Source organism: Cucurbita maxima, unplaced genomic scaffold (assembly GCF_002738345.1).
Source record: "Cucurbita maxima cultivar Rimu unplaced genomic scaffold, Cmax_1.0 Cma_Scf00002, whole genome shotgun sequence".
NCBI lineage: Eukaryota > Viridiplantae > Streptophyta > Magnoliopsida > Cucurbitales > Cucurbitaceae > Cucurbita > Cucurbita maxima.
In genome coordinates, this window is record NW_019272018.1 from 2,467,462 (window position 1) to 2,487,216 (window position 19,755).

The 19,755-nt window shown below is 37.1% G+C and overlaps 4 protein-coding genes across 7 annotated transcripts; 1 reads left to right on the plus strand and 3 right to left on the minus strand.

Moving 5' to 3' along the window:
• Positions 1 to 266: 266 nt before the first annotated feature.
• Positions 267 to 3,030, minus strand: LOC111472482 (thioredoxin F-type, chloroplastic-like). Its single transcript, XM_023118125.1, has 3 exons — positions 2,654 to 3,030; positions 797 to 896; positions 267 to 705 (listed from the first exon to the last, which is right to left on the minus strand). Exons 1-3 carry the CDS (start codon positions 2,959 to 2,961, stop codon positions 571 to 573), a joined length of 543 nt encoding a protein of 180 aa, XP_022973893.1. The 5' UTR covers positions 2,962 to 3,030; the 3' UTR covers positions 267 to 570.
• A 1,914-nt stretch (positions 3,031 to 4,944) lies between these two features.
• Positions 4,945 to 12,999, plus strand: LOC111472460. Of its 2 annotated transcripts, XR_002715420.1 has the most exons (8): positions 4,945 to 5,127; positions 5,226 to 5,458; positions 5,557 to 5,637; positions 6,226 to 6,576; positions 6,877 to 6,994; positions 12,069 to 12,212; positions 12,355 to 12,558; positions 12,697 to 12,999. XR_002715420.1 is itself a non-coding variant. In XM_023118103.1 (5 exons), the coding sequence occupies exons 1-5, from the start codon at positions 4,983 to 4,985 to the stop codon at positions 6,976 to 6,978; spliced, it is 912 nt and encodes a 303-aa protein (XP_022973871.1). In that variant the 5' UTR covers positions 4,945 to 4,982; the 3' UTR covers positions 6,979 to 7,126. The 2 variants fall into 2 exon arrangements, 1 of the variants encoding a protein (XP_022973871.1); XM_023118103.1 differs by lacking the exons at positions 12,069 to 12,212; positions 12,355 to 12,558; positions 12,697 to 12,999 and having other exon boundaries at positions 6,877 to 7,126.
• Positions 7,291 to 12,358, minus strand: LOC111472433 (aspartic proteinase-like protein 2). Of its 3 annotated transcripts, none has more exons than XM_023118094.1 (10): positions 12,056 to 12,358; positions 11,325 to 11,439; positions 11,003 to 11,253; positions 10,373 to 10,597; positions 9,590 to 9,752; positions 9,429 to 9,502; positions 8,782 to 8,872; positions 8,175 to 8,250; positions 8,023 to 8,094; positions 7,291 to 7,588 (listed from the first exon to the last, which is right to left on the minus strand). In XM_023118094.1, exons 1-10 carry the CDS (start codon positions 12,265 to 12,267, stop codon positions 7,443 to 7,445), a joined length of 1,425 nt encoding a protein of 474 aa, XP_022973862.1. In that variant the 5' UTR covers positions 12,268 to 12,358; the 3' UTR covers positions 7,291 to 7,442. The 3 variants fall into 3 exon arrangements, with proteins under 3 accessions (XP_022973862.1, XP_022973861.1, XP_022973864.1); XM_023118093.1 differs by having other exon boundaries at positions 11,325 to 11,454; XM_023118096.1 differs by lacking the exon at positions 8,175 to 8,250 and having other exon boundaries at positions 7,469 to 7,588; positions 11,325 to 11,454.
• Positions 13,000 to 13,965: 966 nt separating the features above from the next.
• LOC111472428 (glucan endo-1,3-beta-glucosidase 6-like) lies at positions 13,966 to 18,272 on the minus strand. Its single transcript, XM_023118089.1, has 2 exons — positions 17,468 to 18,272; positions 13,966 to 15,187 (listed from the first exon to the last, which is right to left on the minus strand). Exons 1-2 carry the CDS (start codon positions 17,818 to 17,820, stop codon positions 14,071 to 14,073), a joined length of 1,470 nt encoding a protein of 489 aa, XP_022973857.1. The 5' UTR covers positions 17,821 to 18,272; the 3' UTR covers positions 13,966 to 14,070.
• Positions 18,273 to 19,755: the final 1,483 nt, after the last annotated feature.

Here is a 19,755-nt window from a genome sequence, read left to right on the forward strand (position 1 = left end):
ATATATTATATGAAAGGTTTCGAAAATGAATGAATCTTCATCGCTCAAATGAGTTGGTGAATTGTCATAGCTCAAACGTGACTAAAATGCATTTTTAGTACGTGGCTAAAATGCACTTTTAGTAACAAAAATGTGTTTAAAGTGAACTAAACCCGTGTAACTTACCTTAAAGTGCTCCCAAAACTAACCTCAACTCTATTTCTAAATTGTTTCCAATATCATAGTCTTTCAATCTGCAGTGAATAGTTGTTGGTTGGAGAGGGAGATGCATAACTATAATCCATTGGGAATATGAATCCATCAAATGTTTAAAGAAAAAGAAAGCATGTAAAAGCAAGTGTGTACTGTCATTGCCCATATTCAAACATCCCTGCCCCAAACATCTATATACAGAACCATTTCCCAAACTATCTTTGCAGGAAGAAGAATAAGAATATTGTTGAATTGCTTCTTCTTCACTAGGACTGACTTAACAGTACACAAAATCATTAAATTAAGAGAGTCAAATAAATAACAGTTGTGGATACTCTCTCTTCCTTGCAATATATAAACCTAGAAAGAGGAGAGTCTTCAGCTGGTTCTTACAGCATCAATGGCATGAACCAAATCATCATACTTTGCTCCAGTTACTTCTTTCACTACCATTTTATTCTTTAGAATTTTGAATGTCGGCACCACTTTTATCCCAAGTTCCTTTGCCAATGGCTGCCAAATAAATCACCATAAGAGAGAGAGAGAGAGAGAGAGAGAGAGAGCTGAAGTGTTCTTCCAAGAAAGTAGGGATCATGGAACCAACCTTATTGTCTTGGTTGCAGTCAAGCTTTAGAAAGATAACGTCAAGATATTTCTCAGACAATTCTTGAAATTTGGGAGCCATCACTTTGCAGGGTCCACACCTTCAATGTAGTATTTAAGGATGATAGAAAGTTAATGAAGAGGTTAAGCTTGGGGATCCAAAAACAATGACAATACACATGAATCTAAAACTTCATAGAAGATTGAGGTTGCAAGGAGCCTGAAATTGCACAGAAAAACTTCAATACCAGGAAAAGTTTCTAATTTCTACCTATCCATTTCCATATCTGCAAAATGTAGAGCAACGAAACTTCACTGGAGAAGGGGGTTTTTAGTTAACAAATTTATGCATAATGATATTAAGGAAAGATCAGCAAGATCCAAGAGGTCACAACATATAGGCAGGGCATGCTTCAATTACAATAAACAAGCTGTGTTAGGTGGTGTTTCTAGGAATCCATTTCCTCATTCTTTTTCAAGTTTTCTTTCCCAAAATTCACAGATCGATAAACTACTTCAGAGTTAAACAGAAGCCATATCACCATTAGAAGCGCACCATCACCAAATAGAATCTCACCTAAAACAGAGAACGTTACCTCCAAAATATGTCAAGTTATTGGAAAGGAAACAACCAATCAAGCAGCTAATATCTATTTTAGTTATACAGGATCATTGAATATACAAATACATGTCTGGACATGGAAGATGAGTTTATTAGCTTGACTCTGACAACTTTGCAAAAATTTAATTTAACTACCAATTAGCAAAATGTAACCGCCCAAGTCTACCATTAACCGATATTGTCCTCTTTGGGTTTGGGTTTGGGTTTTCACTTTCAGGTTTTTCCTTAAAGTTTTAAAAGGCATCCGCTAGGGAGAGGTTTCCACACCCTTGCAAAAAAATGTTTCGTTCTTCTCCCCAACCAATGTGGGATCTCACACTCCACCCCCCTTCGAGGCCCAGCATCCTCGCTGGCAGTTGTTCCCTTTTCAAATCGATGTGGGACCTCTCAATCCACCCTCCTTTGAGGGCCAGCGTCCTTGCTGGCACACCGCCTTGTATCCACCTCCCTCCAGGACTTAGCCTCCTCGCTGGCACATCGCCCAATGTCTAGCTCTAATACCATTTGTAACAGTTCAAGTCCACCGTTCACAACTATTTATTATCGTTGGGCTTTCCTTTTCAAGCTTCCCTTCAAGGTTGTTAAAATGTATAGGCTAGAGAAGGTTTCCACACCTTTATAAAGAATGTTTCGTTCTACTCTTCAATCAAGGTGAGATCTCACACAAGAATACCCATTATGAATTGCCTTAGAACTTGTCTGAATTATAAATTGTTCCAACATGGTCTTAGATTGCAAAAATAACTCAATGTAGAACCACCAACCTCCTCAATAATTTATCTTAGTATTATCCTAAAAATTCAAGCTATTAAGCTTAATCTAGTCTAGTCAGAGATGTGAGCTCAAAATTCCACAAAACAAAACTAAAACCAGTTTTGTAGACCTAATTATTGCTTCAAAAGAAGGGGGAAAACCCGTCATCCTCTGATTCTTAATTTTTTAATCTAGGTCAAACTCATTGCAGGGATTATTTATATAAATTTCAGAAACATTTGTCAAACAGACGCCTAAGAAACACCAAAGTTTCCCTTCAATTTCCTAAAACTAGGAGATCTAAACTCCACAACTAAGCATCGCCTACCTTGACTAATTTCCATTCAAGATCAGAAAATCAGAAAACCAGAAATGACATACAAATACAAGATCATGGCAGCCATAATTCCTCAACAATCTCATATAGTAAGTACAGAATCCACAAAAAGAAGTATAGGCTTAAGGATACACAGAAGCACAAACCATTGGGTGTACATATCGAGCACAACGGTTTTATCGCCGGCAGCATTGACGATGGGCCAGAAAGTGTCCTTGTTGACCTCGGTGACCTGGCCGACGGTAGCTCCAGCAATATCTAAGCTAGAATTGACCTTGAAGGAGCGATTTCCACCGGAAACACCAATGCTCCTCCGACTAGTAACATTCAAGCTCTTTGAACTGAAGCAGCCGCTCTTCGAGTCCGAAAGAGAAGCAATCGGATGCTTTCCGTTGCAAGGCAACGACGTCGAGGGCCTGATCGACGGCGGAGTGAGAGGGAGACGCAAAGCCATTGGAGAGAGAGAGAGGGAGAGAGACCGCAAAAAGGTTCCAGAAATGGCGGAGGAGAGGGTGACCTGATGCTGCGGAGCAAGACGTCGAGGGAGGAGGAGGTTTACTAATTTACCCTTTGAGTTTGGAGAGCTACGGCAAGTGTTGGGGGTGTTTTAGTCATTTAAAAAACGTGGGTTGTGGTTGAGGATGGGATGGATGTGAAAAGACTTTCATACCCTTCTTTGATTAGGGGTTAATGGTAAGCTATGGGGGTAGGAATGTAAATTTGGGCGAACTAAATTTCTCTGTGGCTGCTGAGGGATAATCTAATGGTGACGGGAAGTTGATAAAAAGGAATCATCATTCTCTTGGACGTGTGAAAGTACATTAATACCCTTCAGATGTCTGGTTTCAAAGTGGAATATGTGGATGCTTTGAGGGTATTGTCTGAAAATGGAAAGTAGTTTCTTTTATTAGGAAAATATATTTGGTTAAAATAATATTACCATTAATTTTAATACTATTTTAAATTTTATATTTTTTTGTTAGTTTTACTTATTTTTATCAATATATTTTAAAAAAGGGATAAATTTAGTCCCTAATGGTTGTTGCATTTAATTGTTGGGAATTACGACTCTCCACAATGACATGATATTGTCCACTTCGAGCATAAGCCCTCATGGTTTTGCATTGGGCTTCCCGAAGAGATCTCGTACCAATGGAGATGTATTCTTACTTGTAAAGCCCATGATTATTTTCTAAATTAGCCAACGAGGGACTTCTTCCCAACAATTCTCAACATTAACCCGTAAAGTGTTAGTAAGGTTGAAGAATGCTAAGCCGAGTCAAGAGAACCAATTAAGTGGGGATTACCTAATCATGAGTGGACTTAGAAAAAATTCTTTCTTGCTCGATTCTGATACTTTTGGAAAAAAAAAATTGATATTGTTTGCCGTTGATTTCGATGCACGAGATTGTCCCGAGCCTCGACATGAAGCCCTTTTCGTTCATTAATTAAATTAATGAATAACTCTTTAAAAAATAAATCTAAAAAATTGAAAATTTTCTAGAATAAATAATAATTATCCCCACTCCCACAACCACAAATACAATCATTTGGTTCAAATCAGCTCTAGATCCATCTTATTCAATAACAAGCCACTAACCAATAACTTCTCTACATGTGTCCTTTTCTTTGTTGTCATTCTGAATTCGGTCGTAGAGAATCTCGCCTCACCACCTTATCCAGAAGATTTTGAGCGATGAGGAATAAAGATTATTTTAAATTATTTTAAATTCTAATTTCATTCAAAAAGGTCAATTTTAACTTCTAACTTTTACCTTTCTTGTATTTTAGACTGCAAATTAATATATATATATATATATATATATTACATATTTTTAAAATATAAAAAAAAGATTTTTTTAAAAGAATTAAGAATATTAATATTACTTTTGTCATTTTATAGATATTTTTAAAATATGATAGTATCGATAATATTTTTAAAATTTTATATAAAGGTTTAAAATTTTAAAAATATTTTTGAAACACTTTTTTGAAACTTTATAGTTTGAAATAAAATACTAACCTTTTCGTCTAAAATTAAAAGTTATTTTAAAATATTTTTGAAAATTAAGGATATTTTTAACATGTTTAAATTCGTTCATATTGACAAAAAAGTTAAAAAAATTAAGAATATTAATGAAAAATTTGTGAAACCCCTTATTTTTTATAAGAAATTTCAATGGTTTTTAACTAAAATTAAATAGTACTTTTAAAACTTTTTTGAAAATCTAATGGTATTTTTAAGGTTAGAATTATTTATTTATTAATTAATTTAGGCTCAAATTTATAAAATAAGATATAAATTTAAAATTGGTTGTAAAAATAAATAATAAAAAAATGGTTGGTCCTAGACCAAATTATTGAATTAAGAAATGAAATCAGGAAAAAAAAATGAAAAAAAAAAAATAGTAGCAGTTAGAGACTCGAACTGAAACCACAAGTAAGTAATGGCTGGAATCACAATGGGACGGAGAGATGAGTACCTGCGTTTCCTCTCCTTCTCTCGCCGCTGCCTCCGCAGCTGTGTCCGCCGCAGTCTTCCGCCGCAAGAGTCACCATGGCGCCGCCACACTGTTCACTGTTCCTTCTCCTCACTCCCGCCATGCTTTTCCCCTACGAGGCCTGCAATTTTTCTTCGAATCGTTCTCTTTTTCTTTCTTTTTTTTTTTTTCGCGATTTCTCAATGTCTCTGATAGGGCTAGGGTTTCTGTTTTGCAGCCGCTGCAAATGATTCGAACAGCACCGATCAATTGACGGCGGAATCCGCTGTCGAAAGATCGGAGGCCGATAAGATCGTCGACGGCATGGATTTCGGTGAGCTCTGCAACGAATTTGAGTGCGTCAGTAGCCCCTTGGTTGAATCCACTGCCAGGCAACTTGCTAAAGACATTCTTCAACTTCGTCAAGGAGATCGATCTCTTGGAAATTTCGCAGTCTTTGTCAAGTATAAGGTCTCGAATTTTCTGCTTAATATTGGCAAATTTCATCTACTAATTGTTTTGCAAAATTGGAGGAAGATGATTAAAATTAGTTCAAACGTGAAATGCAGGATCCAATTAGGAAATTCACTGGTCGAGAGAAGTACAAAAGGAAACTCTGGGCAACCAGTGCGCTCGAGAATCCAACTACGGTAAGAAGAATAATTATGCTCAAGTGTGTGAATTCGAATCTCTCACGGCTAACTAATTTCTTGAACGTAGTTAGAACACCACGAACTCGAATGAAAATAGTAGTTTAATTTGGAATTAGGTTTCGATGTTATGGATGCATTGTTTTCATCAAAGAAAAGGAAGTTTCTCCACAATTCCTCTGTGTTTGTCTTTTATTTTTATTTATCGTTCTATTTTCACTTTAAACATTTTTTTTTATTTTAAAAGAATAAATTATTTCAATAACCATTTTATTTTTCCTTCAATTTTTATCTTATTATTTTCAAGGATCTTGATTTTATTGGATTCGAGTAATTTATGTGACTCTTTTTTTCGTTGGATTTGTTTTTGCTTGTTTTTTTAATGAAAGATCGGTTTCTTAAAAAATGTTAGGAAAAGAGATTGTAATTATAGAGATGAAGAGTGAGACAACTAATGTTCGAGATGAACAGTGAAAAGGGCAACTAAACTATTAATTTTTGTTCGTTTTTTGTTTTTCGGTCACTAAATGAAAACTTAACTCAATTTTCAATAACCAAACGTCGTAAACATACTGTTTGTAACAACAGAGTGTGCAAGAAATGGTGATGGTATCAACAAGCATGCTTAACATCAAGTGGACAATCAAAGGGAAACCTAAGTCCTTGGTTGCAGCCATAGGAGGAGACCTGATCATCAAAGTTGATTCACAGTTCACTCTCAACCAAATCAGTGGGCAAGTCATCGAGCACGAAGAGCGTTGGGACGTGTCGAGTTCCTCTGCCATTTCCCAAGCTTTCTTTTGGGCTTCCCGCTATCTCTTTGCCTCCACGGAGGCAGGGAAAGACTTGGCTGATTCCGTCAGCAACCTCACCGGCCAAGTCTCTACTGAGAAACAGAACTTGGAGATGTTCCCTGATCCTTCTGGTGATCCTAGCAAGGTCAGTGTTCTTAAATATGCTAATTGTTCTTCCCATTTGCACCAATCAGTCAGCTTCTTGTTTTGAGCTTTCGAAAATATAGCATTGCAAACTATTACTACTACGTGTAGTCTTTTCCGATTCTTCATTAAGAAAAGAAGGGTATCGTGTTTTTTCCTCAAGTATTTAACTAAAACGTATTTCAAAAACACTTTTACGAGTATAGAACCGAGCCAATAGTAAATATTTTCCTTCATAAAGTGCTTATAACTAGACTGCTTTTGCTTAATCTAATACCCGTTGTTGAATTTTTGTGTGTAGTTCTTTGAAGGCGAGGACAACTTCCAAAGAGATGCATACCAATTTGCACTATTGCTAGCTATCATCTATTTTGTTGTACAGTTTTTGAAGGCAACACTGTAAATGCAACAAAACTAAGGTACGTACGTTCTGTATTATATCCACTCCCTTAAAACGTCATAGTTTATAATTGGTATATTTGTTATTAAGTCAAAGTCAATGTCAAACTATTCGTTATTGTTGTGTAATATATGTAATTATGCCATTACTGTAATGGTTAATTATCTTTAAGAAAGAAAAAAAGCAAAAATGTTAAAATACTTCTAATTTACCTTAAGTTTAATTCTTGAGAATGGCGATAAAAATACTAATTTAGTGTCTTCTACCTGTTGTCGACTGACAATATAATGTTAAATCAGTTAATGTTTGTCTGTTAGGCATACCACATCTTCATTTAAGAAGGAATACAAAATTACCATTAAAGCAAACTACAACCATCCCATTATTGCCATTTACAAACATATATTTATCTTGCCATTCCCATATGAACATATTCAAGAAAACAACAAAAGAGAAAGAGAAAGAAGCTATTGGATAAAAAATAGGGTAAAAGCTAACAACAATGGAAGTAGTCTGCCAATCTCTATAATAGATGCTGCTGAAGACAGTCTGTGGGCTCCCACTGTGTAAATTTTTCCTGACTTTTCTTCTCTCAATTTAATCCCTGAAGTGCCTGTGGGTCACCATTTTACTCTTACTTCTTCAGACTTGGATTGAAAATTAACTTAAACATCATCAAATATAAGACACCATACATATTAAGGTCCCTGTTTAGAGGTCGGAGGTTCAAATACTCCCTCTTCGACCTCTAAAAGAAGAAGAAAATGGTTTGATTAAGGTATCGATAACCTTTTTTCATTCTCAAACAACTGTGTTACTCAATCCAACTGTATAGTATTCAATTCAACTAGTTTGTTCATAAATCTTACCATCGCAAAAATAGTTGATTTACACAATCAAATAATTAGAATGAATTATTTGTTTTCCAGAAGGTGTTGGAAAGTAAACAAATTAAAAGAATGGTTTAGGTTAGAGATTCATTCAGTTTTTCAAGTCATTTATTCTAAAACCCACAAGAAAATGAGTTTGAAGTTTAAAGAAACTCACAGTTATACTCAATCCAGCCAATGGTCTGATTTTCAAGATTGTAGTAAATAAACTTGTTTTGAAGAACCAAATCTGCAATTCAAAGCCATTAAAAGGAAGTCAAGCTAAGAATATATATATAGAACAGGGAAGTTTAGCATTGTCAAATATACCTCCCAAGAGAGTGACCTCACGTCCATCTCTGGATTGAGTACCACTATTCTGCCATCCAACGCACCACATATCATCCTGCATACCCCAAACAATAAAAAAAAACCTTCTCAATTCATACTTCTGATTTTAGTTCTTTTGTTTTTATAATTTATGTGTATGACACTCACATTCTCATCTTGTTTTGAAAACTAATTGGCTACACATCAGAGCGTGTGAATGTTCCTACACACTACCATTAAAGTTTTGAAAGCAAAGAGAGATCAGAGAAATTAGAATTCTTTGACTTTCTCTTCCTTAGCAGTCAACCAAGTATTGTTCTTTTAGTTACTTTTGTTGAACTTTTGACGGTTATTGAATGAAAATTTGTATCGATTTCCAAAAGATAAACAAATCCCACGAGGATAGACTGTAACGACCCAGATTCATCGCTAGCAAATATTGTCCTCTTTGGGCTTTCCCTTTTGGGCTTCCCCTCAAGGCTTTAAAACGCGTCTACTAGGGAAAGGTTTCCACCACACCCTTATAAATGGTGTTTTGTTCTCCTCTCCACCCAATGTGGGACATCACATAGACAGTCAAAATGTTAACAAAAAGCAGAATACTTACACGAATCTGAAAGAGATACTCATGTGGGTAGACTATCAAGATTAGGGACTCCACAAAGAGAAGTGTTACTAATGGAAATCCATCATCCACACTGCAACAGTACAAACCAAACAGTCAAACAGTTGAAAACAATGACAACATTTTTCCCTTCAACAAACGAACTGAGTAAAAGTTTCTATGAAAATTTATTCGAAGAGCAAGTAGTTTTTGCTAGATGTACGAGAAAAAAAAAACTGTTATTAGAAAGTAGTCACATTGTAGCGATCTCATTCAATAATCTTTCTCTGCTGCCTACAACATTTTCAACCAAATACTTTTTCCGTACCACATTCGGAACTTTTTTCAATCAAACCTCTCTTTTCAAATGTCATGTTCTTCTCAAACCTCAATCCTCCAAATGAAAAGGATGGTATAAAAATCACAATCCTTTTTCCTCATAGTTATTAGACTGATAAAAGTTCTTGATTTGGGCAAAATCAGGTGGGTTCTTAAACCAAAAAAAACATAAAGAATAGGCATTTGATTGAAAAATATTTAACATCAACCAAATCGAACTGTTGCAACACAAAGAGTACTGTATACTTCAAGGATCAAATGATACAATTAGCTGTAGAAATACTAAACAAGGATAAGGGAAAGCATCTTACTTCTCATCATACTTGAAACAAGTAAACTGGTGGTCAACTGTATGTAGTTTCAGGCCAGGTTGGGCTCCCAAGATCTGCAAAATACATGTTTAGAAAAAATAAATTTGGACTTGAGTGCATAAAAGCTTACATAAAAAGGGTCTAAAATTTGAAACTAATACCTTCTGCATCAATGGGTGGTAAATGTGCCCAGGAAGATAAGCCAGTGTTGTGCCACTGTCAATGATTGCTTCTCTTCTATATTCAGTTTCAAATAGTCCAACAGGAAGATCAAGAGTGGTCTCTCCTACCTTAACTCCATTCAGAACAACATTGTAATGAACCCTGACATTTGTAGATGTTTAGAAGAAAGCTAAATTCTTGTCCCACAAGAAGCGAACTTAAGAGAGGAGAAAAAAACATTGTTAGCTAAGCCAAATTAGGAAGACGAGGATTTTTCGACTTTGAATAGTAAACACAACCGAACGATGACATAATATAGTTATTGGATAAGTGTTAGTTGATTTGGCATGATGCAGCAGACATATGGGAAATGGGGAGTGGCCAGAGGTAGCTTGTAGTGGGAGCTCAGGTCAGGAGGACTAGTGAACAGGGGCGCGGGGGATGGACAAGAAACGGCTTTGAAGAAAGCTATTTTGGTTCCCAATGTTTCTCCACGCCCAACGAGATGCCTCAACTTTGGGATGCTTTACTCTTAACCCGACAAGGTTCTAAGACGGAGCTGAACCTGAGTCTCGGTTAAGAATGTTATAAAGAAAGATGAAGAACCTTGCATATGGAGAAATGAAGGGACTCGTACGAACATACTGTCCTCTTAAAGCAACTTACCAAACTCCTATCAGTTTTGGAATCTTAACTAGACTCGTCAAAGGAGGTGCAAAATATGATAGATAATGAGGTAAGCAGCTTACAACAAATAAGATTTGGAGCTAGAATACACATACTGATGAGGTATCACTGGTGTGGTTTTCACTGTTGGTTCCACTACATCTCCAATGGCAAAGATCCCACCCCCTGATACACTATCCAAGCAGTGTGCAAAAATCTTCTTCACCTTCCCAGAGGCAGCCAACTGAGAAATGATAGATGAATTTGCCTGTCCAAAACCAATTATCCCATCGAGCGCCTCAGACGACGTACCAAGCTCCCCAGATTGCTTAGCTGCACACCTAAACCACATAAGTCAACTTGAGATAAAGAAGTAGAAGCAGCAGCATAGCTAATTGAACTTATGATCTTAAGCTCTTTTCCAAGTTTATGGAGATTAAGAGTATATTAACCATTGGATTAGATAAGAAGCCATATTTCGGAACTGCCCATCAAAAAACAAAAACCATAGCTAAGTCCACATGAAGCTAGACACATTATATTTCTCGAGTTGGAAAGATTTCAAGACCTAAAGTATGGGACTCAAACCACCGCACTCTTGGTCGAGGTTAAGGGTTTACGTCTTAATCAATTGAGACAAGTCAGGTTGTTCGTAAGTTTATCCAAATGCAAAAAAACCACAAAAATTAAAGTACACCTTTTAAGCAAACTAGATGATCAAAACCAAGGAAACGACAAGGAATTACCCAAATTCTATACTGCCATTAGTTACAGTAGTTTGATGGTTTCCAACAGCTTGTTGGAGATGAATATAATCCTTCACAAAATCTCCAGATGTTGCACTTCCATCTCCATAGATAATTGTATATTTGCAGAGCATATCTGGTTTGCAATCCCGGATCGTACCACCGCCGTACATGGCCGAGCAAGATGATTGATCACAAGTAATAAATTTTGCAGTGCTAGAGCCCTTTGGATCAAAAAGTCTCAACTCCACCTGTAAGTGAACAATCAAAGGTTATTTTTCAATCAACCAATTTACACAAATTCCAGTGTTGAAGAACATACACCAATATCACTTTTCTCAGGACAATTGCTGCAGCCCATACAGTTCACCCATAGAACGTCACTCCCTGTATCCACTTGCACATAGTAATCGTTCGGAGGAGTTCCAAGGCCAATTCTGGCGAAGAATAACCTTTATGATTTAACAAAAGAAACAATTTAACATCGCAAGTGCATAGAGCAGTTAACAATAAAGATAAGGGGTGGGGTAAACATAAACTACAACACCTTTTGTTTGGATTTCTATCTCGTCCCTAGATTTGAAAATCTATCGGTTTAATTTCTAATCTTTGAAAAACGGTTCTCAATGGTCTCGAGAACAAAATTCTTTTCTCTTCGTCTCTAGTACAATAAAGTAGATATCTTAATAGTTGAGTGATTGGATAAGGAAAGGGTATCTTAACAGCTGAGCTAAACTCATATCGATACGAACAAGTTTTCATGACGGTTATATCATCCTAGGGTAGCTAGTCATTAGTTTGGGGTAGCGATTATATTATATCAAAAATATAATATGTTCATACTAACTCATGAACTAGCCCCCATCTCCCTCATTACAAAACAATGTAAGTCTTCATGAAACCAGCTAAACATTTGAACTCTAGAAACATTTGAAGAGACCAAAGGATCACATCCCACAAACAAAATTTATCACCAAAACCATCTCATCTGATATCAAAATACAGGAAATATATGTTCATAATAAGATGAATATGATGAGAGAAATGGCTAACCCTGTTTCAGCAGGGTGTCCGTTGCCTCCCAGTTCGAGATCAACGATAGAGAGAAGCCTACCATGGCGACGAACATCATGAGACCTCAATTCATTCGGTGTCTTCTCTCGACCCTTAAACTTATGCTGCACATCCAACACCAAATTGCAGGACCCAGGTAAGCAAAATGATAACAAGAAGAAACCCACCAAAAGTTCTTGCCGGAGGACCATAATGGCGGCCACTTTCAGACGATTTGGACCCAAACCCAGGTCCTAAATTCTTATTAGATATCAATTTCTACAATGTTTCTTTTGCAGATTCAAATATGAAGCTCCTTACCTTTCCCTTTGAAGGATCAACGGAAGGGAAAAGGGAAAGGTATTGACAGCGACAAATCAATTGGCAAAATAAACGAAATGGAGAGAGGGATCCGCGATTCTAGACAGCGACAAATCAAATGGCAAAATAAACGAAATGGAAAGAGGGATCCGCGATTCTAACGGCAAATGAGATGATTAATGGTAAGAAATTTAGAGAAAGAATAGCAAACGTTTATTTTATTTTTTTTTGTTGCTGTTGTTGTTTCTCTCTCTCTCTGTATCTGTTTTTGAAGAGAGAGATTGTTGGTTTATGCCTCGATTTCTCTTTCTCTAACACAGGAATTCATCGGCATTTCCTCCATTGGACGTTACATATCGACATTTCTCCAAAAATGGGGTCATTCAAGTATGGGTAAAAGAAGGGTTAAAGTTTGATATAGAATTCTTGTCTGATGGATGGAATAAATAAACTGGAAGAACGGCAACAGTTCGGTCAATGGAAAAGAATGTCTTTCAAAGAAAATGTGGTAAGGAATGAGAAGAAGGAAGTTTGTTATTGTGAAACATATGTTTAGGGGTAGGAGTCAATGTTGATATTAATCAACCAACATTTCACCACCAAATATTTTTCCATTTTTGGTATGTAAATATATCGTGTTTGGTACTAGCTAATAATTAGAGATGTACGCAAGATGTCACAACTACATTATAAAGAGAGTCTCAGGTTGAGTCAAATAAAAAGGTGATCATCTAGCCATGCGAGGGCCAATATAGAAAAATGTCATGATACGACTGAAGAGGATGATGCATCATCCAACACACTATATAATGTGTGCATTGAAGAGGAAATGAGGCATAAGCAAGATAGGGACAATGAGTAGACATGAGTGTCACAAATAGGTTTGTTGAAAAGTTGGGTAGGGTCTCGGGCTTTGACCTCGAAAGTTGAGGTTCCAAAGGGAATTTGGACATGCAGTTTTAGAGTTGGGTTCATCCATATGAAATATGAAAGCTCACCAAATTTGGTGTCAATTGGACATCGGACGTACGCTCCGCGACATTGTAGTTTTTATCACCAAAATCATGTCTATACCCGCCAATTTAGAAATGCCTCCAAATGTACGAGAGGTGGAGACATGGTGTCAACTCTCTACCACTCTTGGACTATGTGGCCTAAGCGAATTACCATGTGACACATGTGTGAGTCACAGTGAAGGCAAGTGTTGCGAGACAAGTGTCTCAGGTGATTTCCTTTGAAATGAATTTTTCAAAGACAGTACCGGACGACATGGATGTGTCAGTATTGCGCCTCAGCCCATATGTTGGAGGTTGGATTATGCACCCGCTATTAGATACGGTGTCCGTAAATGATATGACATGGGCACAGGAGACCCAATGCCTCTATTGAACTATAGAGGGATGTTCGAAATGTCACAATAGTTTGAGAACAGGAATGGATTATTTTTCCTTTTGATCGTTAATTTTATTAGACGGATTAAAATACCATTCGAGAACTTGTTGCATTTTATTAGTTCTAACATCTTCCCCATGGTAAGTTCATTCGTGTCACTGCACAATTTGAATCCTCCATAATTGAAGATATGTTTATAAAAATTTAAAATTTAAAATCTAAATTAATATAATTACTGATTCAATTCTACACCTTAAACAGAAAAAGGAGACAAAGACATACAAATAAATTACCTTAAACATTCACAGAATTGTCAATAAAATAAGAACATACCCAGAAACCAACGCCAAAAGCCTTTTGAAACAGCACCCTGACCTTCCTTCTGCCCCTCCCATATCCTCTATCATTATGTCAAACCTACAACTCCCAAAGCTTGGATCACTATTGGTCACTGTTGACAACCCTGAAAACTTGCAGGCATCCTCTGCCTGATTGCTCCTCTGGTAATAACTGTTAAACGCATACGAGATATTCGACCGAGCGTCTAACCCCGAACAAGACGTCCCATAACCAAGGCTGGTGCAATCAGCATGGTAACACGCATAGCTAACACTCGGCGCAACCTGTGAATCTTCAAGGTGAGCAGATGGCTTCATCACACACCATTTTCGTTCCAAATACCGCACGCCTTTGGCTCCGACCAATGGTCCATTGTTCGAATTTCCAAGGCTGAGCTGATATTTTGGTTGACCGTCGTAGTAGAATACGCCCCAATGACGTTCGAAGTTTCCCGGATCAATGCTCTTTGAGTCTTCATCAATAAGACTGAATAAGTAGGCATCAATTGGACCTGGCCTCATTGGTGTTCCTTTCCCGCCTAATATGTGTGACATGAAGCCTTGATTGAACCGTTGAGCGTAGATGGGGTTGGCATTCCGATCCCCGTCTGTTGGCCAACCGATCTCCCCAACTATGATCGGTAAGTTTCCAAAGCCATTCTTTTGAAGCGCCCACACAAGGGTGTCGTAATTTGCATCGAACATGTTGAAATACGATGTCTGGCCATCGACTAAGGGTGATGCATTGCCATCAAAGAAAGCATATTCAACAGGGAAGTTGGGGGTGGAATAAAGACTGATGAAGGGGTAAATGTTCACGGTGAATGGAGAACCGGTATCGCTCAAAAACTTGACAATGGCGAGCATCAAATCGTGTATATCAGCTCGGAAGTTGCCGCCCGATGGAAACGTAGTTGAGCTTTCGTAGACATCGGCGTTTAGCGGAACGGTTACCTTTACTTGGTTTCCTAGATTAGCTTTTAGTAAGGCTCTCTGGATGTTCTGCAGAGCAGGGAAGGTTGTACTAAGAAAGCTTCCATTGTAAGTGGACAAGAAAGGCTCATTCCCTACAGCAACATACCTGAAAGTTCATAATTAACATGGTGACTTGAAAAGAAATCAAGGGATGCATTACAATTTAAACAGGTACTTTCCCACTTAGTCAGCTTAAGAATTGGAAGATTTCTGCCTTTGGTTAAAAAATTTACGAACAATCACTGATAGAATGTGTTCCGGATGGTGGAAATGAGAGAGTTGTAACGACCTAAGCCTATTGTTACAAATGGTATCAGAGTCAGGCACCGGTTGTTGGGCTCTCAAGGGGGTGGATTGTGAAATCCCACATCGGTTGGGAGGAGAACGAAACATTTTTTATAAGGGTGTGGAAACCTCTTCTTCAAAGACGCGTTTTAAAAACCTTGAGGGGAAGCCCAAAGAGGCCAATATCTTTGACGCGTTTTAAAAACCTTGAAAGGAAGTCCAAAGGGGACAATATATGCTCTAACAGTGGACTTGGGCTGTTACAAGAGTAGTCTCAAGCTACAACGGTAAACCAGGTCCCTCCAACCCTAGTTTTAAAAAAAAATAAAAGAAAAGGGCATACCAAAAGAGAACCCACAAAAGGAGGAAGCACACTACTCGATCGGGGCCTTCAATCAAACAAAATAAGACCGAAGGTGTAACGGCCGAAGCCCACCACTAACAGATATTGTCATCTTTGAGGTTTCCCATTTAAGCACAAAAAAGGCCACCGAAACTCGAGAGAAACATGGAATTCAATGGGAGATAATAACCCTTTCCACTTAATCTAATCCAGAAGTGTATAGAATCCCATCACATGAATAAAGCTTTAAATTGTGCAAGTGCAGAGCTGATCATGGCCCTGTTGTAGTGTAAACTGACTCCAAACGTTAGGAAGAAGAACAAGATTGTCACTTTCTTTGCCCCAAGCTGAACAGCAGAATTGTAGAGTTCTATGTGCTTTCTCTGGAGAAACAGTGGTAAGGTCCTTACCTAGCAGATCATTCAAGAACCCAATTCGAGGAAACTTTGACAGATAAAGATGGTAAATGCAGTAGAATAACTAAGGACTTCGAGGGCAGTTCTTCAAACTTGAGATCCCACATCGATTGGAGAGGGGAACGACATCGATGAGGAGGAGAACGAATCATTCTTTATAAGGGGTGTGGAAACCTGTCCCTAGCAGACGCATTTTAAAAACCTTAAGGAGAAGTCCGAAAGGAAATGCCCAAAGTGGACAATATCTACTAGCGGTGAGCTTGGACGGTTACAAATGGTATCAGAGCCAAACACCAAGCGATGTGTCAGCGAAGAGACTGAGCTCCGAAGGGAGTGGACATGAGGCAGTGTGCCAGCAAGGACGCTGGACCCCGAAGAGGGGGTGGATTGGGGAGTCCCATCGATTGGAGAAGGGAACAAACGCCAGCGAGAACGCTAAGCCCCAAAGGGGGGTGAACTATGAGATCCCACATCGGTTGCGGAGAAGAACAAAACATTCCTTATAAGGGTGTGGAGAACTCTCCCTAAGAGACGCATTTTAAAATCCTTGAAGGACCTTGGTCTCAAAGGGGGTGGATTGTGAGATCCCATATCAGTTGGGGAGGAGAACAAAACATTCCTTATAAGGGTGTGGAGAACTCTCCCTAAGAGACGCATTTTAAAATCCTTGAAGGACCTTGGCCCCAAAGGGGAGGTGGATTGTGACATCTCGGTTGGGGAGGAGAATGAAACATTCCTTATAAAGGTGTAGAGAACTCTCCCTAAGAGACGCATTTTAAAAACCTTGAAGGACCCTAACCCTAAAGGGGGTGGATAGTAAGATCCCATATCGGTTGGAGGGGAGAACGAAACATTCTTTATAAGAGTGTAGAAACCTCTCCTTAGTATACGCGTTTTAAAAACCTTGAGGGGAATCCCGGACGAAAAATATTGGATTCTATACACCATTAACCTATAAAAAAAATATTGGATAGGTCACTTCAAAAAGAAGAGATGTTAATAGGTGCCACTTTATTTATTCCCATTGTCCACTTCATTCTACCCTTTGTCTGCCCCATCATTACCTCAAAAAGTGACACATGCAAACTACCTTATGATAGTATGTAAGTGATTAAAGTAAACAATTCCCCTCAAAATCCTACACTAAACCCTTCAAAAACATGAATTTCTCTTTACAAAACTGAAGAACATAGCAAAGAAAGCACCAAATCACAGTGAAAATCATCTCAATCATTAAAGATAAGGCCTAAACTTTCCTAATCAACACACAAGAAAGCAACTCTACAGATCAAAACAAGCCATGAAAGCAAGAAAGAAAGCGAGGAAAATAAGGAAAACTCACCTGATGTTCACATTGTTGTCGGAAATATGAACAGAGACATTCTTAGAAACCCATTTCTCAGCTGCTTTTTCACTGTTTGCTAAAGTGGATAGCATATCATTAGGAATCCCAACCATTACTTCAATCCCAGTTTTCCCCAAAGCTCTAAGAGTTCCATAATCAGCATCAAATAGCTTCACTTTCTGAATCTGATTATCCCTTAGCATCCCAACGACTGTCTCTGGAGGCAGTGGATGAGACGACTGAGTACCCCAGTTGGCACCTATGGCTACCACAGAACAAACCATAGATATCAACGAAAGCAAACCAACGGAGCCGTGCAAGAAACAGCAACCCATTTTGCTGTTCATCATTTCCAGATGACCCAAAAGAAAGAACAAGAAAGTGGAAAAGAATCTTTAGAGGTAAAAGTGAAATCCACTAGGAATCACAAAGGGGGAGATGGTTAAATACCCTTTTCAGCTCAGGGGAAGTTCAAAAACAACATAACACAGTAATTTCAGCTAGAAAAACAGGAAGAATCCGCCATTAAAGGGGGAAAAGAATATCAAAATTACCCAAAAACATAAAACCCATCTCAAAATAAGTGAAACGGAAGCGAAAATCGAGCTTATTGGAATCTGTATCGACCCAGTAAAGAGAAGGGTTGTTGTTATGGCGGTGCAAGAGAGAGGGGAAAGTGAAAAATAAATGAGAGGCATTGATAAAAAACAACAGTGATTGAAATTGAAGAAGCGAGGATTATGAATCAGCTGGGGATGTCGGATAGTGAAGCATCTTTGTTGGGTCAGCCATTGCTGGCATTGCATTAGTGGCAGTGGGCAGCTGCTTTTTCGGACAGGACCACTTGGAACAATATTCAGAAATGGAAATCCATTTATAATTTTTATTTTTCTATTTTTACTTTTTTTTTTTTTACTTTAATCCCATCGGTTAAAATTTCGTAATTAATGTTTTTTTAGGTAAGTTTTTTTTTTTTTTTGGACCGAATATTCATTGGAAAAAGTTAAATTATTTGTTTTTTTCTATCCTACCAGTTAATAAGTAAATATTTTTCTTTTTAAAGTGCTCGTTTTAATTTTGAGACGGTTTTACTTTTTTAGCTTTCATAATGTTTACCCGTCTTTGGTTAGGAATCACGGATCTCCATGATCCTCAACAATCCTCCCCTCGAATGAAGTATACTCTAAGCCTCCTCTAAGTCTTATGGAGCTCTTGAATAGCTTTCCCTTAATCGAGGCTCGACTTCTTTCTCTAGAGCTCTCGAACAAAGTACACCGTTTGTTCGACATTTTAGTCACTTTTGACTACACTCCTTCGAAGCTCACAATTCTTTGTTCGATATTTGAGAATTCTTTGTTTTGGACTTCCCAAAAGACCTCATACCACTAAATAGTTAATCAGTGGAACTCACTTCCAATAATCTTCAACATCTTTGACTTTGACTTCGTTGTTTTTCTGTGAATTTTTATTCTCATAATACTTATTATTATCCGACTAATATTGACTTAATATACGTTAGTATAAACGTGTTGATGTACATAGATGTGGTGAGATTTTGTAATTAAAAAACTTACCTGAGTTAAATTGTAAATCTAAATTTAAATTTGACAAAAATAGCATTTTTATAAATTTCATTGGGTGGAATTTTTAAAATACTATGAATTTAAGTTTTTTTTTTTAATTATTATAAATCTTCAAATATTATATTCTAGTTTTAAAATGATGTATAAATAATCAATTTATTTCTTAAAAAATTATCTAAGGTATACCTCCTCCAAACACATATTTTAATATCAAATTCAAGGACTGAAATAAAAATATATGAAAGTTCAAGGACTAAAATGCAAAAATTACGATAGTATAATAAAATTAAAATTTTATATTTTAATTGATAGGGTCAATATTTTTTAAAATTAAAATATAGATCATATTTCTTTAAAATTCAAAATTAATGAATTGAATGAGTTGGTTGATGGAAGCATGTAGATTTTAATATGATGGGAATGATTAATTTAGAAGAACAATAATAGGCTAATAATTAAAGTATATTTTATTAAATCAAGTAATTTTCATTTATTATTTTGTCTTGTTCTCCTCCAATAATCTATTAAACCTTTACCTAATATTAAATTAAAAATTGATTATACTTTTGAGTATAATAATGTTGGATGAAAGTCCCACATCGATTAATTTAGAAAATGATTATAAGTTTATAATTAAGTTATATTATTTTTATTGTTATGAGACTTTTTGGGGAAATCCAAAGCAAAGCCATAAGAGCTTAT